This window comes from Vulpes lagopus, chromosome 2 (genome assembly GCF_018345385.1).
Source record: "Vulpes lagopus strain Blue_001 chromosome 2, ASM1834538v1, whole genome shotgun sequence".
Lineage (NCBI taxonomy): Eukaryota > Metazoa > Chordata > Mammalia > Carnivora > Canidae > Vulpes > Vulpes lagopus.
Genome location: NC_054825.1, coordinates 99612247 through 99631488, shown reverse-complemented (window position 1 = coordinate 99631488; position 19242 = coordinate 99612247). Strand labels below are relative to the sequence as shown.

General features: G+C 35.8%; 1 protein-coding gene across 16 annotated transcripts in view; it reads left to right on the top strand.

Moving 5' to 3' along the window:
* Positions 1 to 19242, top strand: part of SYNE1 (spectrin repeat containing nuclear envelope protein 1) — a 450580-nt gene that overhangs the window by 341651 nt on the left and 89687 nt on the right. For all 16 annotated transcript variants that reach the window (XM_041744182.1, XM_041744178.1, XM_041744179.1 and 13 more), the window contains 12 exons: positions 1286 to 1405; positions 3113 to 3313; positions 5678 to 5851; positions 6718 to 6849; positions 7409 to 7605; positions 8287 to 8419; positions 8722 to 8904; positions 10125 to 10274; positions 10875 to 11051; positions 11707 to 11862; positions 15789 to 15944; positions 18759 to 18929. In XM_041744182.1, the coding sequence (XP_041600116.1) occupies positions 1286 to 1405; positions 3113 to 3313; positions 5678 to 5851; positions 6718 to 6849; positions 7409 to 7605; positions 8287 to 8419; positions 8722 to 8904; positions 10125 to 10274; positions 10875 to 11051; positions 11707 to 11862; positions 15789 to 15944; positions 18759 to 18929 (1950 nt within the window). The remainder of the gene's footprint in view (positions 1 to 1285; positions 1406 to 3112; positions 3314 to 5677; positions 5852 to 6717; positions 6850 to 7408; positions 7606 to 8286; positions 8420 to 8721; positions 8905 to 10124; positions 10275 to 10874; positions 11052 to 11706; positions 11863 to 15788; positions 15945 to 18758; positions 18930 to 19242) is intronic.

Genomic DNA, 19242 nt, shown 5'->3' with positions numbered 1-19242 from the left:
CATATCCCTTATTTTCAGTCAAGTACTCAAACTTACAACTATGTGGTACCCCTCAGTCCAGAGACTATTTGTTTTACCTTCTCTAGAAAATAAACTCGCCATCTTTCCTAGAGAAGGAAAAAAGGGCCATGTGGAATGAGGAAGAGGCTCTGGAAATTCCATTGCTCTTTAAACAGCTTTTTATCAACCCTCCTTATTTGGTGCCCCATCCCACCCACCCAGAGTGCCAGAGATTCCTATTGCTATAAGTCAGGTGATGTAGCTTTCCCATGAACTTAGAATTCAGCTTTCTCAGATGTCTTAAGTCAGTTATCCTGTATGCTTCTGAATTCCAGCTTTCAAAATTTTGTTGGTATTGCCTTATTTCCCATTTCTTTGTCCTGGTAGATTTATGGGCAGGCGAGGGGCACCAAAAAACAAGCAAACAGAATATTTACTGTGGTTGTAGTAAATGATTCAGGAAGGAGAAAATAAGACACATGTGTTTCATCTGCCATCTGGAGCCCATGTTCTTTTCATCCTTCAGTGCAACTAATGTTGTGTTTCTTCCAAAAGTCTGCTTTAACTGCTCCAGAATCCACTGCTCTCTCTCTTCTCCAAACTCCTCTAACAGGGGTAAGTTGCATCAAGTTGAGTATGTCATTGGATTCATCCTTGTTTTGTGTTGCTCTGTTTACTCTGACTTCCTAACCAGACTGTAAGCTCCTTGAAGGCCAGAGTGAGAGCTTGTACTACTTCTATAGAATTCACACTGGGAAGATGAGGCATAGTGCCAGCAGCCACTTTAATTGTTGATCACTTGCTTTTCTACTAAACAAAGAGTGAGCTTTGTTTGACGATGCTGTGAGATATTTTCCTCTTACCTCACTGAGAATCTCTCTACAAGGATGCTCAAAATGCATTTCTGGAAACCAAAACACGTTCCCGTAGGAAATCTCAGGCAAATATCTTTTCTAACCATGTCCTAAAGTCATGCTTCTTTTTCAGATCTTGCTGTTTATGAATTCCCATGTTTGTTTAAGGAAGCCACTGTCCTTCCAACCCTCCAAATGAAGTCCCTCCTACCTCCTTACCTGTAGGGTAGCCAACTGTGGTATAATAAAGGACCTCCTTCTCTTTTCTATATACTAGATGGTCATGGTTTTTATGTTGTATTAAAATGACTCCTTTTGTAGGCATTGAAAGTACTTACTGTGGAGAGAACAAATAGAGAGACCTAGTAATCACATTTTGTGTGGGAAATTGTTAATGGGAATTTTAATGAAATATCATAAATCTTACATAGGCAATACAACAGGCTGAAGATGGGCTAAAGGAACTGGATGCAGGAATCATTGAATTAAAAAGGCGTGGTGACAAGTTGCAGATTGAGCAGCCTTCCATGCAGGAACTGTCCAAACTTCAGGTACAGTTTTCTACCAATCAGCTTCAATGATACATCCTAACTAGAAGTCAAGAGAAATTATTTTCTTTATTTTCTTGGTTTTTCTCTATACAATTCATTTCATTTAGATCCTAATCTTTATTCTAAGTAACACTTAGAGATTTTTCTGAAACTTTTACCAGGTTTAATGTGATAAAATAAATTGTATTCTTAAACTTCTAAGATTTTTTTCTGACATTTACTTTATTATTATTCTAGTGGTTAAGCATTATTATATATATGCCTTTAGTTGTTGCATATTATTTTCTACTCCAGAAAACATAATAATCATCACTCCTATCTAGAAGAGTTAAAAGAGAGACATCTACCCTGCATTGTAGTGGACCACAAAAAACTTTTTTTTTTTAAGATTTTATTTATTTATTCATGAGAGAGACACACACAGAGAGGCAGAGACATAGGCAGAGGGAGAAGCAGGCTCCATGCAGGCACCTGAGATCACACCCTGAGCCAAAGGCAGACGCTCAACCACTGAGGCACCTAGACGTCCCTCAAAAAACTATTTTAAAGAAAAAAGGCTCAAGCTAATGTTTTTTTAGAAAGTAGTTTTTCTCTGGTATTTCAAAACTATAGTTAATCTTTCCAACATGTCCGGATAGAAGAGGGACACAGTGTCAATACCAGAACAAAAGAAAAAAATAAACTAGAAGGTAGGTGAAACCTAAATAGATTTCCCAGGATCCTTCAGGATTGGGAAATAATTTGGAGTTAATTTGCTTTCTTCTACCAGGCTGCTAGGCAGAAATCCAATATGGGGATGTAGGGAGGAACTGGGATATTAGACCAGCAAAATTTAGCAGCTGATAAGCAACATAGTTAAATTACATTAAGAAAAAAATGTGTACAGTGACACACACATGTTAAGTTTTCTCTGCATTACAGAGAACCATTGAGGGATTAATAGCATAACTTCAGCACAAGGTCACAAGTTCTTCCTTTTGAGAAAATAAAATAGCCCTTATTTTTAAAAGAACATTTTTATTTTAACTGTCTCATTCCATTATCTAACATTTCACAATGTCATGAGCCCACTGCCCCCACTTTGCACTTAGACAGTTTTCCAACAGTGCTTAAATGTCAGGTGGAAGAGTCAAACGTCATAGTTGTAAATGGGCATTAAAGTTGAACTTTTCCAGATTGAACCATTTTGACCTGCTAAACCTTAATATGATACATTAATCAGGTCCATATGGTTCAAATAAATTTTGTGTTTGGTGTATCATCATCTCCTGAAATGTCTTTCCAGTTTAAATATTTATTTACTCCACCACATTTGGCAAAAACATTGCCTTTTTAAGTCTTAAGGCATTCTGCTCACATTAAACTCCTCTGTTTCTCTAGATCTTTATTTAGGGAATAGTCCAAAATCTGACCATTATTTAGCAGATAAAATGTGAAAGATACTATTCAGTTACTCTAAAATTATGTAAATATTAAGAACATTATAAAAGTTAGAATTACATTAGAAAATTAGAATTTACACTTATATTTCCCTCAGCCCATGAACACCTTTTCAACATTTTGATCCCATATCCCACCATAAACTGTTGATACCCCGAAAAGAGAGCTGTCAAGTCTACCTCACATCATTTCTAGCCAACATTTTGGCTTTTCAGAGGAGAGCCAACATACTAATTGAGTGTGAGTATCACTGTCTCTGTTTTGTAGGATATGTATGATGAACTAATGATGACCATAGGCTCCCGGCGGAGTGGTCTGAACCAGAACCTTGCACTCAAGAGTCAGTACGAAAGGGCCCTGCAAGATCTGGCTGACCTGCTCGAGACTGGACAGGAGAAGATGGCAGGTGACCAGAAAATCATTGTGTCTTCCAAAGAGGAAATTCAACAACTACTTGACAAACATAAGGTAAAGAGAAAGAGAGGGAAAGAGAGAGAGAGAGAAAAAATAGTTGTGAAAGCATATTCTTAGTTACTGATATGTATCTACATGGTAAAACCCAATATTAATCTTTTATGAGTCCCTCCTGAATAAATTACTCTTCAAAATGGTCAACAAATGTCTCTTCAAATCCATAGACATTAAATAGCACAGAAAAATTATAGAGGATGTGTTCCTCTAATTCTGTAAGTTGAATACAGAGGCATCTAGGTGGCTCAGTCAGTCAAGCATCCGGCTCTTGATCTTGGCCTACTTCTTGATCTCAGGGTCATGAGATTGATCCCTGTGTTGGGCTCTATTGGGTGTGGAGTTAATTAAAAAAAAAAAAGAAGAAGAAGAATAACAACAGTCCCAGTAATATTAGCCAGGCTTTTCTTCATCATTTACTGCAACCAAAGGGAAACTTGGGGACTTTCTTCAAAGTGCCTGGCTTCCCTCTTAACTCTATTTTGATTTGTCTTTGGGTCTTTTATGCCCATTTATTCATCTAGCTCTGAGTATTCTCTCTGCCTTTCTTTGTCCTGGGTAGCAGCTGCTCATCAAGCCTTAGGAAAGCAGAGCTACCTACTCAGCTGTGGGACTGGGTGTCTATTTCTTATGTCCATCACTCAGCTCTTCTGGCCTGTAAGCACATGTTCCTCTGGTTGCTGTAGGATGAGTCCTTTAACTATGTGATCAAACTGGCAGGCCTGAGATTGCCCTATCAATATGTGCCATAGCCAAGCTCAAGTTAGACATCACACCTTAGTAAAGGAATGCCTATTTAATGTGCACACACAAACATTTTTAGACTACAGAAAGATTAGGTTTGCCAATCCAGAAACCCAAACTCCTAGACTATAGGAATGTCATACATGGAAACTTTGAAAATCTCACTGGGTTGTAGATAGTTAACATTCTACCATTATGTAGCTCTGTAATGGCTTATAAAGGTGAATTTTTTTTTTTTTTTTTTTTAGTTTTACTTCTTGCTATTTTTCCCAGAGACTTTTGTCCAAAACTTTGTGATTTATTAAAGCCTTATCATTTGGCTTTGAAAAAATTGCTTTAAAGTTCACAGCTGGTTTCCCTCAAATTTTGACAACAGCAATAAAATATCATCCTGAGTTATTCCAGAGAGGAAGCTAGGATCAATGAGTATAAATAACAGAGGAGTAGGCCCAATAGGTAAAGCACTCTAAAAGGAATAGGCTGCCATTGAGCAGACAACTTTCCTGGCCATGAGAAGACCATACAACATCCAAGGCCATTAGGGGGAGATTGGGTTGTAAAAAGAGTATCAGTTTTTGGTGAATGTTGGACTAAATGACCTCCAAGTTCTCTTCCAACTTCAAGATTCTATGATACAATAAGTGTCAGCTAAAAAAATGAAGATTCTGGCTTCTATTGACCAGACTATTTTGGGAGGGAGAGGTCTGCAGTGACCTTGAACATGTTCTATAGACTGAGTCATTCAGTGTCCTCATCCACCAAGTGGGAAATAAAACTACATACCTCAGAGAAGTGTTACGAGGATTAACTGAGTTGGTCAGTAAAACACTGGTAGAGTTTCAGCATATCGTCTGTACTAAATATTGTTATCAATTTGCAAGTCTTCAGCTCTACCCACAGTGGAGGGAACAGGAAGTCGGATAATCCCTGTCTCCCTCCTCTGGGGCCTTCTACACATAGAAAATAACATTTGAAAACACATTTGTAGGACTGTCCAAGGCCTGTAATTCTGTTTTGTGTAGGTATAATGCAAGGGAAATTTAAAACTATAATACCCATTGGTACATGTCAAGTTATGCTTGGCAGTGAATATTGGAACACAACAAGTGGGAACTTGGAAAAGTAGAGCTCAAACCCAACCATAGAGGAAGAAAAGTTGTGAATGTGTGGAATGAGGACATCTTAGGAAGTATGGAGTAAAGCCAGAGGCTGAAGATGAGGGACTGGGAGCTAATGTGTCCAGGGAAAAGGAAGGCCAGTTTGCGTGGTGGAATTAGTGAGAGTCTCCCAGATTGTACAGGGATAAGTCATTAGAGAGCAGGGGGCTTTTTTTTTTTTTTTTTTTTTTTTTTTTAGCAGCTGGTCACATCTGTTGTGGGGATGGAGTATCTGCAGCACAGCCTGTGTAGGTGCACATGAATGGGGGGATGAGAGGCCAGTGAGGAGACTGGAGCCCTGTTTGGGCAGGAAGCCATGAATACCTATGTGAGGTGGGGGTGAGCAGGGATGGAAAGATGTTGCTCATGTATTGAATTCCATTAGCTTTCACATCTGAAGCAGCTTTTATTGTAGACGGTATATGTGTGAGTTGCTGACCTCTCTCTATCTGAAAAATTGCAGGAATATTTTCAGGGCCTGGAATCTCATATGATCTTGACTGAAACACTCTTCAGAAAGATAATCAGCTTTGCAGTCCCACAGGAAACTCAGTTCCACACAGAACTGATGGCACAGGCTTCAGCTGTACTAAAACGGGCCCACAAGAGGGGTGTGGAGTTGGAGTACATTCTAGAGGTGAGACTGTTGACATAGCACCTTCCCTACAGCAAACTTAACTGCAAAACACACCATTAAGGCAAGACATATTTACCCAATTGACCTGTCCCACTTGTATTTCTTATTTGTATTTGGATAAGAGCTATGCCATACCTTGAGTCAGCTATATTCCCTGAATACTGACTTCAGGTAGAGCATGACCATATTTGGTGTTTTGACAGTCACACTGAAAAATGCCAACCTTTGCTTTACATTATTGAAAAAGGCTTCAAATAATTTTTACAAAGATTTTCCAGTTTCAAATAAAATAAAAATCAGAATTTCGAAGTGACTGAAATGGGTGTGGGATTTCTCCTTATTAAAATGTCTATACCATATATTTATATTTCTTAAATGTCTGTTATAGCTTTTTTATTTGTGAATGTAATGTATTTACTTCGCTTTAGTACATGAAGTAAACACATCCTTCCCTTTTACTTAAATCATACATTGTTACTGCGGTAACAATGAAACCATGCATATTAGGTGCCTACTGTGTTCCAGGTGCACTGCATCCAATTATTCCACTAAATCCTCATGATGAACAAGATAGCTATTATCCTTTTTTTTTTTTTTTAATACTGTAAATGAGGTTTAGAGAAGTTTAGTGACTTGCCCATGTTCATCAGCTGGTTGGTTGCAGATACCAAAGCCTGTGCTTTTCAGGGTCACCATCTGATTACTTGCTTCAGAGCCATCCTTTGCTTCCCAGAGCAAACCCCCAACACAAACATGTCCAGCATAACTTTAAAGAAAATCTGTCAGATGCATATTTTGTACACAAAAAAGTACCACTGTTCCTTAATGAGGATTCTTTAGCTCACTGACTGATACTATGTTTGTAGACATGGTCTCATCTGGATGAAGACTATCAGGAGCTCAGCAGACAGCTGGAGGTGGTGGAAAGTAGCATCCCGAGTGTGGGGTTGGTGGAAGAAAGCGAGGACAGGCTCATCGACCGGATTGCACTTTATCAGGTCAGCAGCGTCCAGTGGCATCTTGGTGTGAAAAGTACCCATATTTTCTTTTGAAACTTTCCCATGGTTTTAACAGGTCTCTAAACAAACTTGCAATCAAATATTTTATTAAGTACTTTTACTTTTATTTCAAGCTACTGACATTGTTCAAAACAGATTTTAAGTGTTTTATCTATAGTAGAACATAAGAAAGCTCTTTTTTCTTTTTTCTTTTTTTTTAAATGAGAGAGCTCTAAAAATTTAGCCTCTACCAAGCATTTTATGTGGTATATACTGGTGTCACAATATCCTTAACTATAACTTGATAGTTTTAAATGTACCTGAAGTTACTACAAAGAAGAAGACGACGACGACGATGACGACAATGACGACAATGGAGAAGAAGATCTATACTTAGATATGGATGAGCTATCTCAAATTTTCTAATCTTACTTGGGTGCAAATATTTGAAGTCTGACTAATGGAGCAGAAACATTATGGACATCAGAGGAACTAGAATTCTTAAAGAGAAAAATTGTATCATCCAAACATTTAACCCGCTATTTTTAATCATTTTTAGCGCTTGAAATCCAGCCTTAATGAATACCAGCCCAAATTATATCAGGTATTAGATGATGGGAAACGACTGCTTATATCCATTAGCTGCTCAGATCTAGAAGGCCAGCTAAATCAACTTGGAGAACACTGGTTAAATAATACCAACAAGGTGTCTAAGGAACTTCACAGATTGGAAACAGTATTGAAACACTGGACCAGGTAATACAATGACTACTAGACATCATTTTAGATTAGTGTTACAGAATCTTTATAAGGCTTCTGGGTATGGGACTTTAAAAAGACTTGATCCCTTTAGGCACTATTCTTATATTTTAAAAAATAAGGGCAAAAACAAAGTCTCTAATTAGATTCTTATGTAGTTGTATAAACATGTATTAGAAATAGGCAGGGAAGCAAGTGCCTGATACACTGTATCTTGGACCTTTGATCCTGCCTTGCCTTTTGACTGTATATGAGTGGTCACAGTAAAATCTTAGGAGAAATAGAAGGAAAGTGTGTTTGAGAAACTAAAGTTTCTCAAGGGCAGTAGGAAGTATGCAAGAAAGTAGAGGTTGATTTTACATAATGAAATACTCTATATCAGTGCCACCTTTATTTCTAAGAACTTTTAATAGCAGTCATCTAATATTTTATAAATAGCCTCAATGTGAAGGAATAGGAGAAAGATATATGTATATTTTTACATTCAGCTTAGAAATGAGAAAGTTGAAACTTGCTTACAGTATAAATTTGAAGAGAAATTGACAGTGTGAATGCAAGACATTTATTCTCCCAAACCTGTTGCATTTCTTGTTTTAAAATTGGCATTGCTGAATAACATGGGTTAACAGAAGAGATGTATTGGGTGTTTACTTAATAGGCTCATCAATATAATTACAGATATCAAAGCGAATCTGTAGAACTTATTCACTGGTTGCAATCTGCAAAAGACAGGCTAGAATTTTGGACTCAACAATCTGTGACAGTCCCACAAGAACTGGAAATGGTCCGTGATCATCTAAATGCCTTCCTGGTAAGCCTAAGAATCTAAAGCACTTGATTCAGTTTTATATACTTCATAAACCAAGCTATAGATGGTATGTCAGTGTTAACTATGTATGGTCAATAATTGCCTCATCAAAATAATTTTCAAGGAATGGCTTTGTTGTTGGCTTTCATTCAAGACAACGGTCTGCTTGCCTTTGTTTTCCTCTGGAGGGCTTAACATAACTCTCAAGAGGTAAAGAAAAATTGTTTATGCAATAAATGGTTCTCTTTCCTTAAATTAAAGGTCTGACCATTTAATCCTGGTTTGAACGTTGCTACTTCTTTTAGGAGTTTTCCAAAGAAGTGGATGCCAAATCTTCTCTGAAATCGTCTGTCCTCAGCACTGGAAATCAGCTTCTTCGATTAAAGAAAGTAGACACAGCTGCCCTACGTTCAGAGCTGTCACACATTGACAGCCAATGGACTGATCTGCTGACAAATATTCCAACTGTACAGGAAAAGCTCCATCAGGTATAAAAATAATCATAGGTTTAAATCATAATAATTGATTTAAGCAATATTAAATGAAAGGAGTATTAATCTGCTTTTACTTCCAAATTTAAATCAGCTTTGTCATGACATCTTGACTTTTCTCTCTTGGATTGTTCTGCATACTAAAAGTGAACTGCTCTACAAAGCCATACCTACAGATGTCATATCTTCCAAGGAGTTCTTTACTCTGTGTGTGTGTGTGTGTGTGTGTGTGTGTGTGTGTGTGTGTGTAGTAGAACCTTCACCTGGCCTTATTTAAACTTTTTTGTTTTCTCATGAGTAAAACATGGGTGACTACACTTCCCTCATAAAGTGGGTAGTTATGAGGATTCAATCACACTATATAGAAAAGACCTATAATCTCACCTACAATAGAACAACTGGCATTCAATAAATGTAAGTACTTCCCTTATCTGGAAATACATTTCTCTCCCCTAGATCCCAGACAGTATATGTTTATCTCTCTTTGATGGTCATCATTCTACCAGGTATAATACCTGTGTTTAATGCCTTCTTACCCTCCTAATCAGCAGCTATACACATCCAGGGGGCAGGAAACAGGTCACATCTATCTCTATATCTTCCTGCACCACATAGAAGTCCATAAATATTTTAAATGATTGCTTTTGTTTCTCCAAATCATTATAATAAGTATCTACAAAAATGTATGATAGATTAAGTAAGATTCAGAATTCTTAGTATATTTTAGTTAAAGAGTAAGAAAATTGGCTATGCTCTTAGGAATAAATATCAGAGTGCCAAAAATCTAGAAAATGATAGTTTGTAGTGTGGTATTTTTCTTTCTTCCTTTAACATTCCTGAGTCATAATACACAGAAATTTTTACAAGATAATTAATAAAATACATCTGTTGAATGTTTTGTAGTTAACTTTTTTTAACTCATAAAACTAGCTATAAAATAAGAATAATATTTTCTTCTTACTGGTATTTTGATTAATTAGTTAATGTTTATGCAATGTTTATAGTATTGGATGTCAAGTAAACATAAGATGACTATTATTGTTCAGTGTTTGCCTGATGTTTAATTTCAAGTTTCTAATGAGCTTAAGATCGAAAGATGTCATTAGGAATCATTATCTCAGTTGGACATTAATAAATATTAATGTAGGGGTTTTAGGTTGGAAGAATTTTGGTTTGAATTTTAACACTTGTGTCTTATTCTGTCTCTTATTGGGCAGCTCCAAATGGATAAGCTGCCTTCCCGTCATGCCATTTCTGAAGTTATGACTTGGATTTCTCTTATGGAAAATGTTATTCAAAAGGATGAAGAGAATATACAAAATTCAGTAGGTTACAAGGCAATTCATGAATACCTTCAGAAATATAAGGTAATGGAACTTTTTTCTAACTTTTCATATTTTAAGATTCTTTTATCCAAAAGAACTGAAATTATGGACATCAGATTTTGGAGTATATGTTTCATACATAGTGACCAGAGAGGGGTACAAGGGTAAGGAAATTGCCTCCCTAGTTGTAGACCATAGAAAAGTTGTCTGGTACTAGGAATAATTTTGAATATGATTTTGTGTCATTTAAATAATCATAAAAATGTTATAATTTATAAACATGTTTAGTGAGATAATACAATTTATCCAATTCTACATCCTCTACCTAAAAATATATACATATATTTACATTCAGCATATTAATAAATTAAAAATCTTATAAATTCAAATTCGTATCAATATATTTATAAGTTCAAAATTTATAGATTCAGGATGATCATATATATATTCAACTTCTGATAATAATGAGTTATATAAATATATGCAGTTTGTGCCTTCTGGCTAAATCATGAAAATGATAAAATTCATCTTTTTTTTATAAAATTAATCTTAAGGTTACTTGAGGCTTTCCAATTCCTGATAAAATATAAGATATTTATATGCATAGCCTTGTTTTCTTATTTTTATCCCTTCACTTTTCAGGGTTTTAAGATAGATATTAACTGTAAACAGTTGACAGTTGATTTTGTGAATCAGTCTGTGCTACAAATCAGTAGTCAGGATGTGGAAAGTAAACGCAGTGATAAGACTGATTTTGCTGAACAACTTGGAGCCATGAATAAAAGTTGGCAAATCCTGCAGGGTCTAGTGACTGAGAAGGTAAGCCAAGTGGCCTCTGCTGTCCATATTTACATGAAAATGCCAAGAACAGTCACATTCTGTAAAGAAGACTCATTTCACAAGTTGTATAGCTACACAGGGCACATTGATGTTTCTGCAGGGGACACCACTGAATCCTGTTGTTCCAAATATTTACTTTTTCATTATTTTCTGTTATATATCATCTACTCTTCACCTGTTAACATGTTGTTTTATTTTTTTAATTGCCTCATGGGGTGCCTGGGTGGCTCAGTCAGTTAAGTATCTGCTCTCGGCTCAGGTCATGATCCCACAGTCCCGGGATGGGGTCCGTATCAGGCTCCCTGCTCCATGGAGAGCCTGCTTCTCCCTCTCCCTCTGCCTGCCACTCCCCCTGCTTATGCTCTCTTCTCCCTCTCTCTTCAAATATATCGATAAAATCTTTTTTAAAAAGATGCTGCTCAACTTCTTTTGCCTTTCAAGTTGACTTTTTTACTTACTCATCAATACTAGTCACTGATTCACACTTTATAAGATTCATTTTTTAATCATATATCCAATAAACTATATTGTAAGAATTCTTAATTTAGAGGGAATAGTGGCTTGAGTAATTGGAGGAAATAGTGGCTTCAGTTTAAAATAAAATTGCACATTTCATTTCATTATGTTTGTTCAGATCCAGCTGTTGGAAGGCTTATTGGAATCTTGGTCAGAATATGAAAATAACGTACAAAGTCTGAAAACTTGGTATGAAACCCAGGAAAACAGACTAAAGCAACAGCATCGAATTGGAGATCAGGCTTCAGTTCAGAACGCAATGAAAGACTGTCAGGTAACTTGTCCAGGTGGCTGACATGCATAGGTCACAGTTTTATGACCCTGGGAGTTGAGATTTAGATACTGAAAGAAGTTTTGTTTGGTAATGAGTTTTTCTGATTATATGAGTTTATAGAGTTTTTTGTTAACTATTACGTTCTTTCACCTATTTAAAAGAATTTGAAATTATGAGAATTTTGAGATGTACTTGTAAGTAGAATGCTATGAACCCCTCTATACTGATCATCAGATTTAGCAATTATTAAGATTTTGACATATTTGCTTGAATTATTTTTAAATATTTTATAGTGAATCCCAGACATCATGTCATCTTATTTCTGCATACTATAATACACATCTTTAAGAAATGGACATTTTCTTATATAATCATAACGTCATTATCACCACAAAAATTTTAATGATAATCCCGTAGTATTATTCAGTGCTCAACTCATAATACTGTTTCCTCAGTTTTCTTTGAAATGTCTTTTTTTTTTTCAGTTAATTTACTCACATAAGGGTACAACAAGGTCCACATGCTACATTTGTTATTGGATCTCTTAAGCCTCTTTAATATTTCTTAATACAATTAACTTGCTGCAGAACCTGTAGACTGGCCTCAGGTTCTGGATGAGTCTTGGACTTCATTTAAGATGTCCTTTACCTTGCTCTTTTCCCCTCTGTATCTCCTGTAAAGGGAAGTTAGCACCAGAAACTTGATTTAATTCTGTTTTTAGCTCTGAGGAGCAGAGTACTTCACAGGTGACACCATTAATTTCTCCCATGTCCCATGGAAAGCATTCAGCAGCATATGCTTGTTCTACTATCAGAAGAATCTCTGGTTCAGGTGGAGTGAGCACACTCTAAATGTTTTCCAGTGACTTCAGAACACTTAACATTTGCTTAGGTATTCTTGTGAATTACAAAAGAAATATGAGTCATTACAGGTAATGCTATAGTAAAATTTTTAAATAATTCAATAATTTTTAATGTACAGATTAGCTGTGACTATTCTCTGTAGTATTTCCAAAGAACAATTGAAGACTCAGCTGTGAAATAGTTCTACAGAAACACTTTTCCCTAAATCTTGTTTTCGTATTGTAGACTCCAAAGGGAAAGGCCTTTCATAATGATCTGACTTCCAACAAGCATTTTTTTTTTCCTTGGGGCACCTGAAAAGAGAGATATATTTAAGCTCTCAGTCAAAGCTTTTCCATTCAGAAAAGGAAGAGCAGATGCTCTTGTGCCAGGCTGACAAGCTAATGGATTGTAATTTCCAGAGTACATAAAAATGGCAAAGAAAATAATCATATAGAGAAATACCTTGAAATTTTAAAAAAATGTTTCACATCAGAAGATGGGCATATAAAAGACTGAAGACCAAAATTATGCATCACCTAATCTTACTGCATTTCCAGTTTTCCAGGGGCCTGTAGTATTTCTAATTTGGGCCATCAATTTTGTATATCTAAATGTACAAAAAAATCCAGAATTTCACAATTTCCCTTTGAGGGATGAGAAGTCAGACCTCTTAAGCTTCTAAATTAAAATGTTTCCACCAAAGTTAAAAGATCATTTAAGTCTTAGCATTAGTAACATTACTGCTTCTTTGTTATACCATTGTGATAAACCTTACTATTAAAAGTGAAACAATACATTAAATTTTCCTTTTTTCTACTTTCTCTACTACTTTTTCTTACTGTTTTTTCTTCTCTTTCCTGTACTTTTTTTCTGCCATTTTCTGTTTTGTTTCTTTTCATGACCATGTCTTCTATTTAAGAGAGACAATACTATCGAAGATGTAGCAGAAGCTTGGCCAAGTTTCACAGAAGGTCACACCAGGCAGCGTCAGGAGGGAAAGCTTGAAATGTCGTTTGGAGAATTTCACACACAATGCCAATTAGATATTTCAAATTTCATCTTTGTTTATTTTTTGAAACAAAGAACCGAATGAATGTAACCCACACAATTATTTTGGGGCATCACATAAAAATCACAACAGCTTAATGGCAGGTTCTATTTGGCAGTACCACAAACCTAGATAAAAATTTATTGTCATTTTTGAGAAATTGTTCCTCTGGACCAAAGTGTGAAATTCAAGCCAGCAGACTTAAATCGGTGACTGGATTTAAGCTTATTTTCTTTAAAACGTCTTGAATATTTTCCCACTTTTTCAGAGGTGATTTATTAATTGAAACCAACGTAAAAAATAATATTTATGAATTAACTCAATAATTTATTAGGGCAAAAAAATGTTAGGTTTGGCTTTTTTCTTCATTGATCAGAAACAATTATCTTTTAATTATTGAAAGGAAAGAAAAACACAATTTCATTTTGGACAAAGTATATATTTCAGTGAGTCTTGTTTCCTTCCTGGGTTTTGCTTTTATGCCAGCATAAGCATGCAGGCCATTTTAGAGATGTGTTTTTAAGTAATGGATCATTCATTTAATATTGCTCACTAAAAAAGTTACCATCTATGGATAAATAAGATAAATTTAATTTCAATGGCTGGATTTTAGAATTATATTAAGGACTTGTTGGAAGGATTATTTATGGTTAACCCTTTAAAAAAGTTGAGGGAGAAATCCTTAAATAGTAAAATTAATTATGTTTTCCATATTGCATAAAGGACCTATGACTCTGGTAATCACCATATTCATTCTCTGATCAATTAAAGCTGTCAAAATATTGACAGAATTATGATGTAAAAATGAAAGCAAAATATTAAAAATAAAAACAATATCTTCAGGCTACTAATTGCATGAATTTTCAATTAATACATCAAGAAAAAAATAGCTTTATGATAATTAAGGAGAGAAAAATAAATAAATTAGTACTGACTCATGGCTGATGACCAAATAGCTGAATAGACTAATACTATTCTGCATTTGCCAAGTTTTTAACAGCTTAAAAGACATTTCATGTATATTATTTAGGAATTTTCTTCACTTTAAACTCCAGTGTGTACAAATCTACATATCTAGTTCTGGAGATATGCTTCTGAACATAAGCATGCAACCAGGCTTTAATATATGGCTTCTCACATCAGCCGCATGTGGAACTTACATCCTCTCCACAGGTCACATCTGGGGACTCGCTTCCAACACTGTGCTAGGAGTCAGTACACCCAGCAGGCTTGGTTTCTAATCCATTCTCCACGCCTCACCAGCTCTATAATCCAAGACAGGTTATATGACTTGATCTCCCACTTATTCATCCATCCAAAATGAGCTTTCCAAAGTTTCAAATGACATTAAAATATAAACTGGGTTATAATGTATGGTTAAGGCTGATCTCCACAATGTTGCCTCATTGCATTTTCTTTTTTGAAGAATTCATACTGACTGTTATAAAAGCACATGCCCCCCAAAAATAGGGTTTGATTCATGAAAAAAAAGCCTATAACCTTTCAGAATTATATAGAATCAGGGAGAAAGGAAGGCTAAAAGAGATTCTGATTTTCTGTCAGAATAAAGATACCCAGTAGAAGTTCTTAATTTAAAGAGGCACATCTTAATAGTAGCAGAAATGTAACTAAACTCAGATACCGAGAATACCATCCTATTACATTTCATCCTGTGGCCTAGGACTATGTAGCTTTTCCCACACCAAGATTCATGAATTAAAAATATAAATCATGTTACCATTTCCCACATATATTTCTTTCCTTCTTACTTCCTGAAAAAAAAATTACATGTTGCCTTGTCTTTATTAGGTAATCAAATTTTACTTTTTAAAAGTTATGCTAATTTCCCTTAAAAGGCTATTTTAAAAATTTAAATGTAGGAACAAGTATTGCTGTGGAGACCCTCTCCCTAGAATGATAAATTTTTTGGATTAGCAAAAACTTGGGGGGGGATATGGGGCTATAATAGCTCAATTTCAGTGTACAGAGTTCCACAATAGAACAATTTAAAATGACTATTTTTAATCTTTCAGGATCTAGAAGATTTGGTTAAAGCAAAAGAAAAAGAGGTAGAGAGAATTGAGCAGAGTGGACTTGCTTTGATTCAGAACAAGAAAGAAGAAGTCTCTGGCATTGTCATGAGCACGCTGCGGGAGCTGAACCAAACCTGGGCAAATTTAGACCACATGGTAATATTGCTTGCAGAGACCTGACTCCAAGGCTGTTTTGTGTCCAAACATGTCATGGTGTTTTGGTTTTCTGAAAATAACAGTAAATAGTTACAGAATTTCTACATTATCTCTTTATATTAGGTCTACTTCGTTAACCTCTTCCTTATTTTATTTAAGATTTTTATTTATTTATTTATTTGAGAGAGAGAGAACAAGGGGAAAGGCAGAGGAGGCCAACTCCTCACTGATGAGCAGGGAGCCTGTTATAAGGCTCTGTCTCCCTACCTGGAAGATCATGATGTGAGCTGAAACCAATAGTTGAATACTTCCCTGATTTAGCCACCCAGGCACCCCTATTAGACTTCTTTTTTTAAGTCTAGCTTTGGATATTTCCTATAATAAACATTATTATGAACATTCTCTCTTGGCAATCTCATCCATTCCCACGTCTATAGGTACTGTCTAGGTACAGACAATTCTCAAATGTAAATCCCCAGCCTGGATTTCTCTCCTAGACTATAGACACAGACAGAGGCAGAGAGAGAAATTGAATTTATAGACAGCTCCTCTTGCATGACCAGTAGACACCTCAAACTCACATGCCCAAGCCAACACTTGTTCTTCCCCCACAAACCTATGCTTTCTGCCATCCCGGTTAATGACTGCTCTGCCTGGTTGCGTAGGCAAAAGCCAGAGTCATTCTTCACTCCTTCCTCTCATACCTTACATGTGATCCATCAGCAGTCTTGTCAGCTTTCTTTTCAGCACAAATCAAGAATCTTACCCTCCCCCCATCTCCATAGCCTACACTCGGGTATAAGTCAACATCACTGCCGGCCTTGATTTTTCCAGTGGCCTCCATGCCAGAGAGCTCCTGTTAAATGGAAACCAGGTCACACCACTCATCTGACCAAACCCTTCCCCTGCCTCCAGTAGCTTCTTGTCTTATTAAAAATGAGGCCAAAGCCTGGTGAGGGCCTGAAGGCCCCTAGGACCTGGCCTTCTATGGTCTCTCCAACCTATTTTCTGCTTATGTCCCACACATTCATTTTGCTTCTGGTCTTTCCTAACTCTTGAACTCATTCGGCACATTTCACACTCAGGGGCTTTGCACTGGCTCTCGCCTCCACCTGGAACACCTCCTCCCACGTATCCGCATGGGCCGCTCCCTCTCCACAAACTTTTTCAAATCTGCTCTCTCAGTGAGGGCTTTCCTGTTGGCTTTGTTTTAAATGATAGCTTCCACATCCCTACCTCGTACTCCCTGAAGCCCTTCTCTGTTTTGCCTTTATCATTTATCAACTTCTAACAAAGTAATCACCCTACTTGTTTAAATTTCTCTCATTAAAATGTAAGCTCTATGAAGACATTTGATAAATCTATGCCTAATGGAGTGCTGAAGTTTCCAATAAAAAATATGTACAACAACAAATCTGCTCTGCACACATCTGTGCGAGTACTTATCATGGCAGTTTGCAGAGATGAGAGCTAAGGCACAAACAGGTTAAGTGACTGGGACCTATGGCGTACAGCAAACAGCTCCTTACAGTCTATCTACCTCTCTAGGTGCAGCCTTCCAGGCTGTCCTTACCTTATCTTTAACCCAGTTTTAAATCTGTTTTACTTAATTTTATGCATTCTTATAAATCATCACAAATCTTGGAAATAATTTACTATGTAAATAAATTAAGTGGTTCTTTCACAGAAACATCTCATGAAAAGCAAGTGAAAATAATACAAAGAAGAAAGAGACTATTTAAAAACTCTGATTAATCTCCTGGCTTTATTTTCATGTCTGCCCCTGACTTGCATAAACTAAGCGCTCACCCCTGTCTGCACCTCCAGGCTTTGTACCATTTCTGAAGCAGCACTTTCATAGTCCTTTGGCCCGTTAGATAGTAATTTGATTGGTTTCAGCATTTTTTATTTATATTAAGAACAAAAGCAGAGAATGTAGATATAAACTAATTTATATTATCTCTTTTCTTAATTATGGCCATACTTCTACCTTATTCAAAATATTACATTTAGAAGATTAAGGGTGCCATTCAAGAAGTCCAAAGTAGATACCTTTCCAAATAACACAGACCAAACAAAGAGCTTAAATTTTCTGTTGCAGATAAGTCTAGGGAAAGGATGTTCTTAAATGTTTTGTCTTAAGATATGAATTTGAGTGTTGGGGTGTGTGTGTGTGTGTGTGTGTGTGTGTGTGTGTGTGTGTGAACATGCATATGTGAGATTAAAAAGAGAGAAAGAGAGAGAAAGGAAATGAGGGAAAAGATAGATAGATTTTTATTTCATTTTTTAGGACCAGGCTGCCTAGATTCAAATCTAGGTCTCTCATATTCCAATAGTATGATCTCAGGTGATTTTTATAACCTCTTTGAGCCTCAGTTTTTTAATCTATAAGATAGGGATAATAATTATACCCACCTCGTAAGGTTGTTATATGAATTAAATGAGTTAATGCATTTAAAACAATAATTTAATATATTTCCTAACTGTGGTGTTAAATATATTAATCTTTTATCACTTGTATATTATATAGATATATAGAATACATGTGTATATTTACATTCAAAGGTTGTATGTTACTTTTTTAAGCATTCTAATTAAGACTGAGTGGTCAAAAATTCACAAAAATATATAAATTTCAGTGTTTCTATGTCTTTCTTTTCAAATCTTTCTTTTCTAGTTTATTTATAATGTCTGAAACCTGATGAAGTTCTTAAATATTAATGTTTCCATCAATTCAATATGAATTCCATCATTTTAAATATTTAAAATTTTAAATATTATGCGATTATAAGAAGCATCTGCCTCTTTCAAAAGGTTGGGCAATTAAAGATACTGTTGAAGTCCGTGTTTGACCAATGGAACAATCACAAGGTGGCCTTTGATGAGATAAACAGCTACCTCATGGAGGCCAGATATTCTCTTTCCCGCTTCCGTCTGCTGACTGGCTCTTTAGAAGCTGTACAAGTTCAGGTAGACAATCTTCAGGTAAGGAATGAAGTTAAACCATCTTTAATATTCCTTTTAATTTGAGAAAATAAAAAAAGCAAACATGAACAGCATTCTAGAATATTGCTGTATATCGTTTGCATTTAATTACTTTTAAATATGTAGAATCAATCCTACCTGCTTTATTTGTAACTTAAACTTGCCTATAGATACCAAATTTCTGGATTAGTTGATATATAACTAAATGATTTTAAAAATTCTATTATAAAAATATCCACTTGAATGCATTTTATAAAATGATTTCACATCCAAACCAACCTCCTTGATCTCGTTGCTACTTTTATATCTTCCC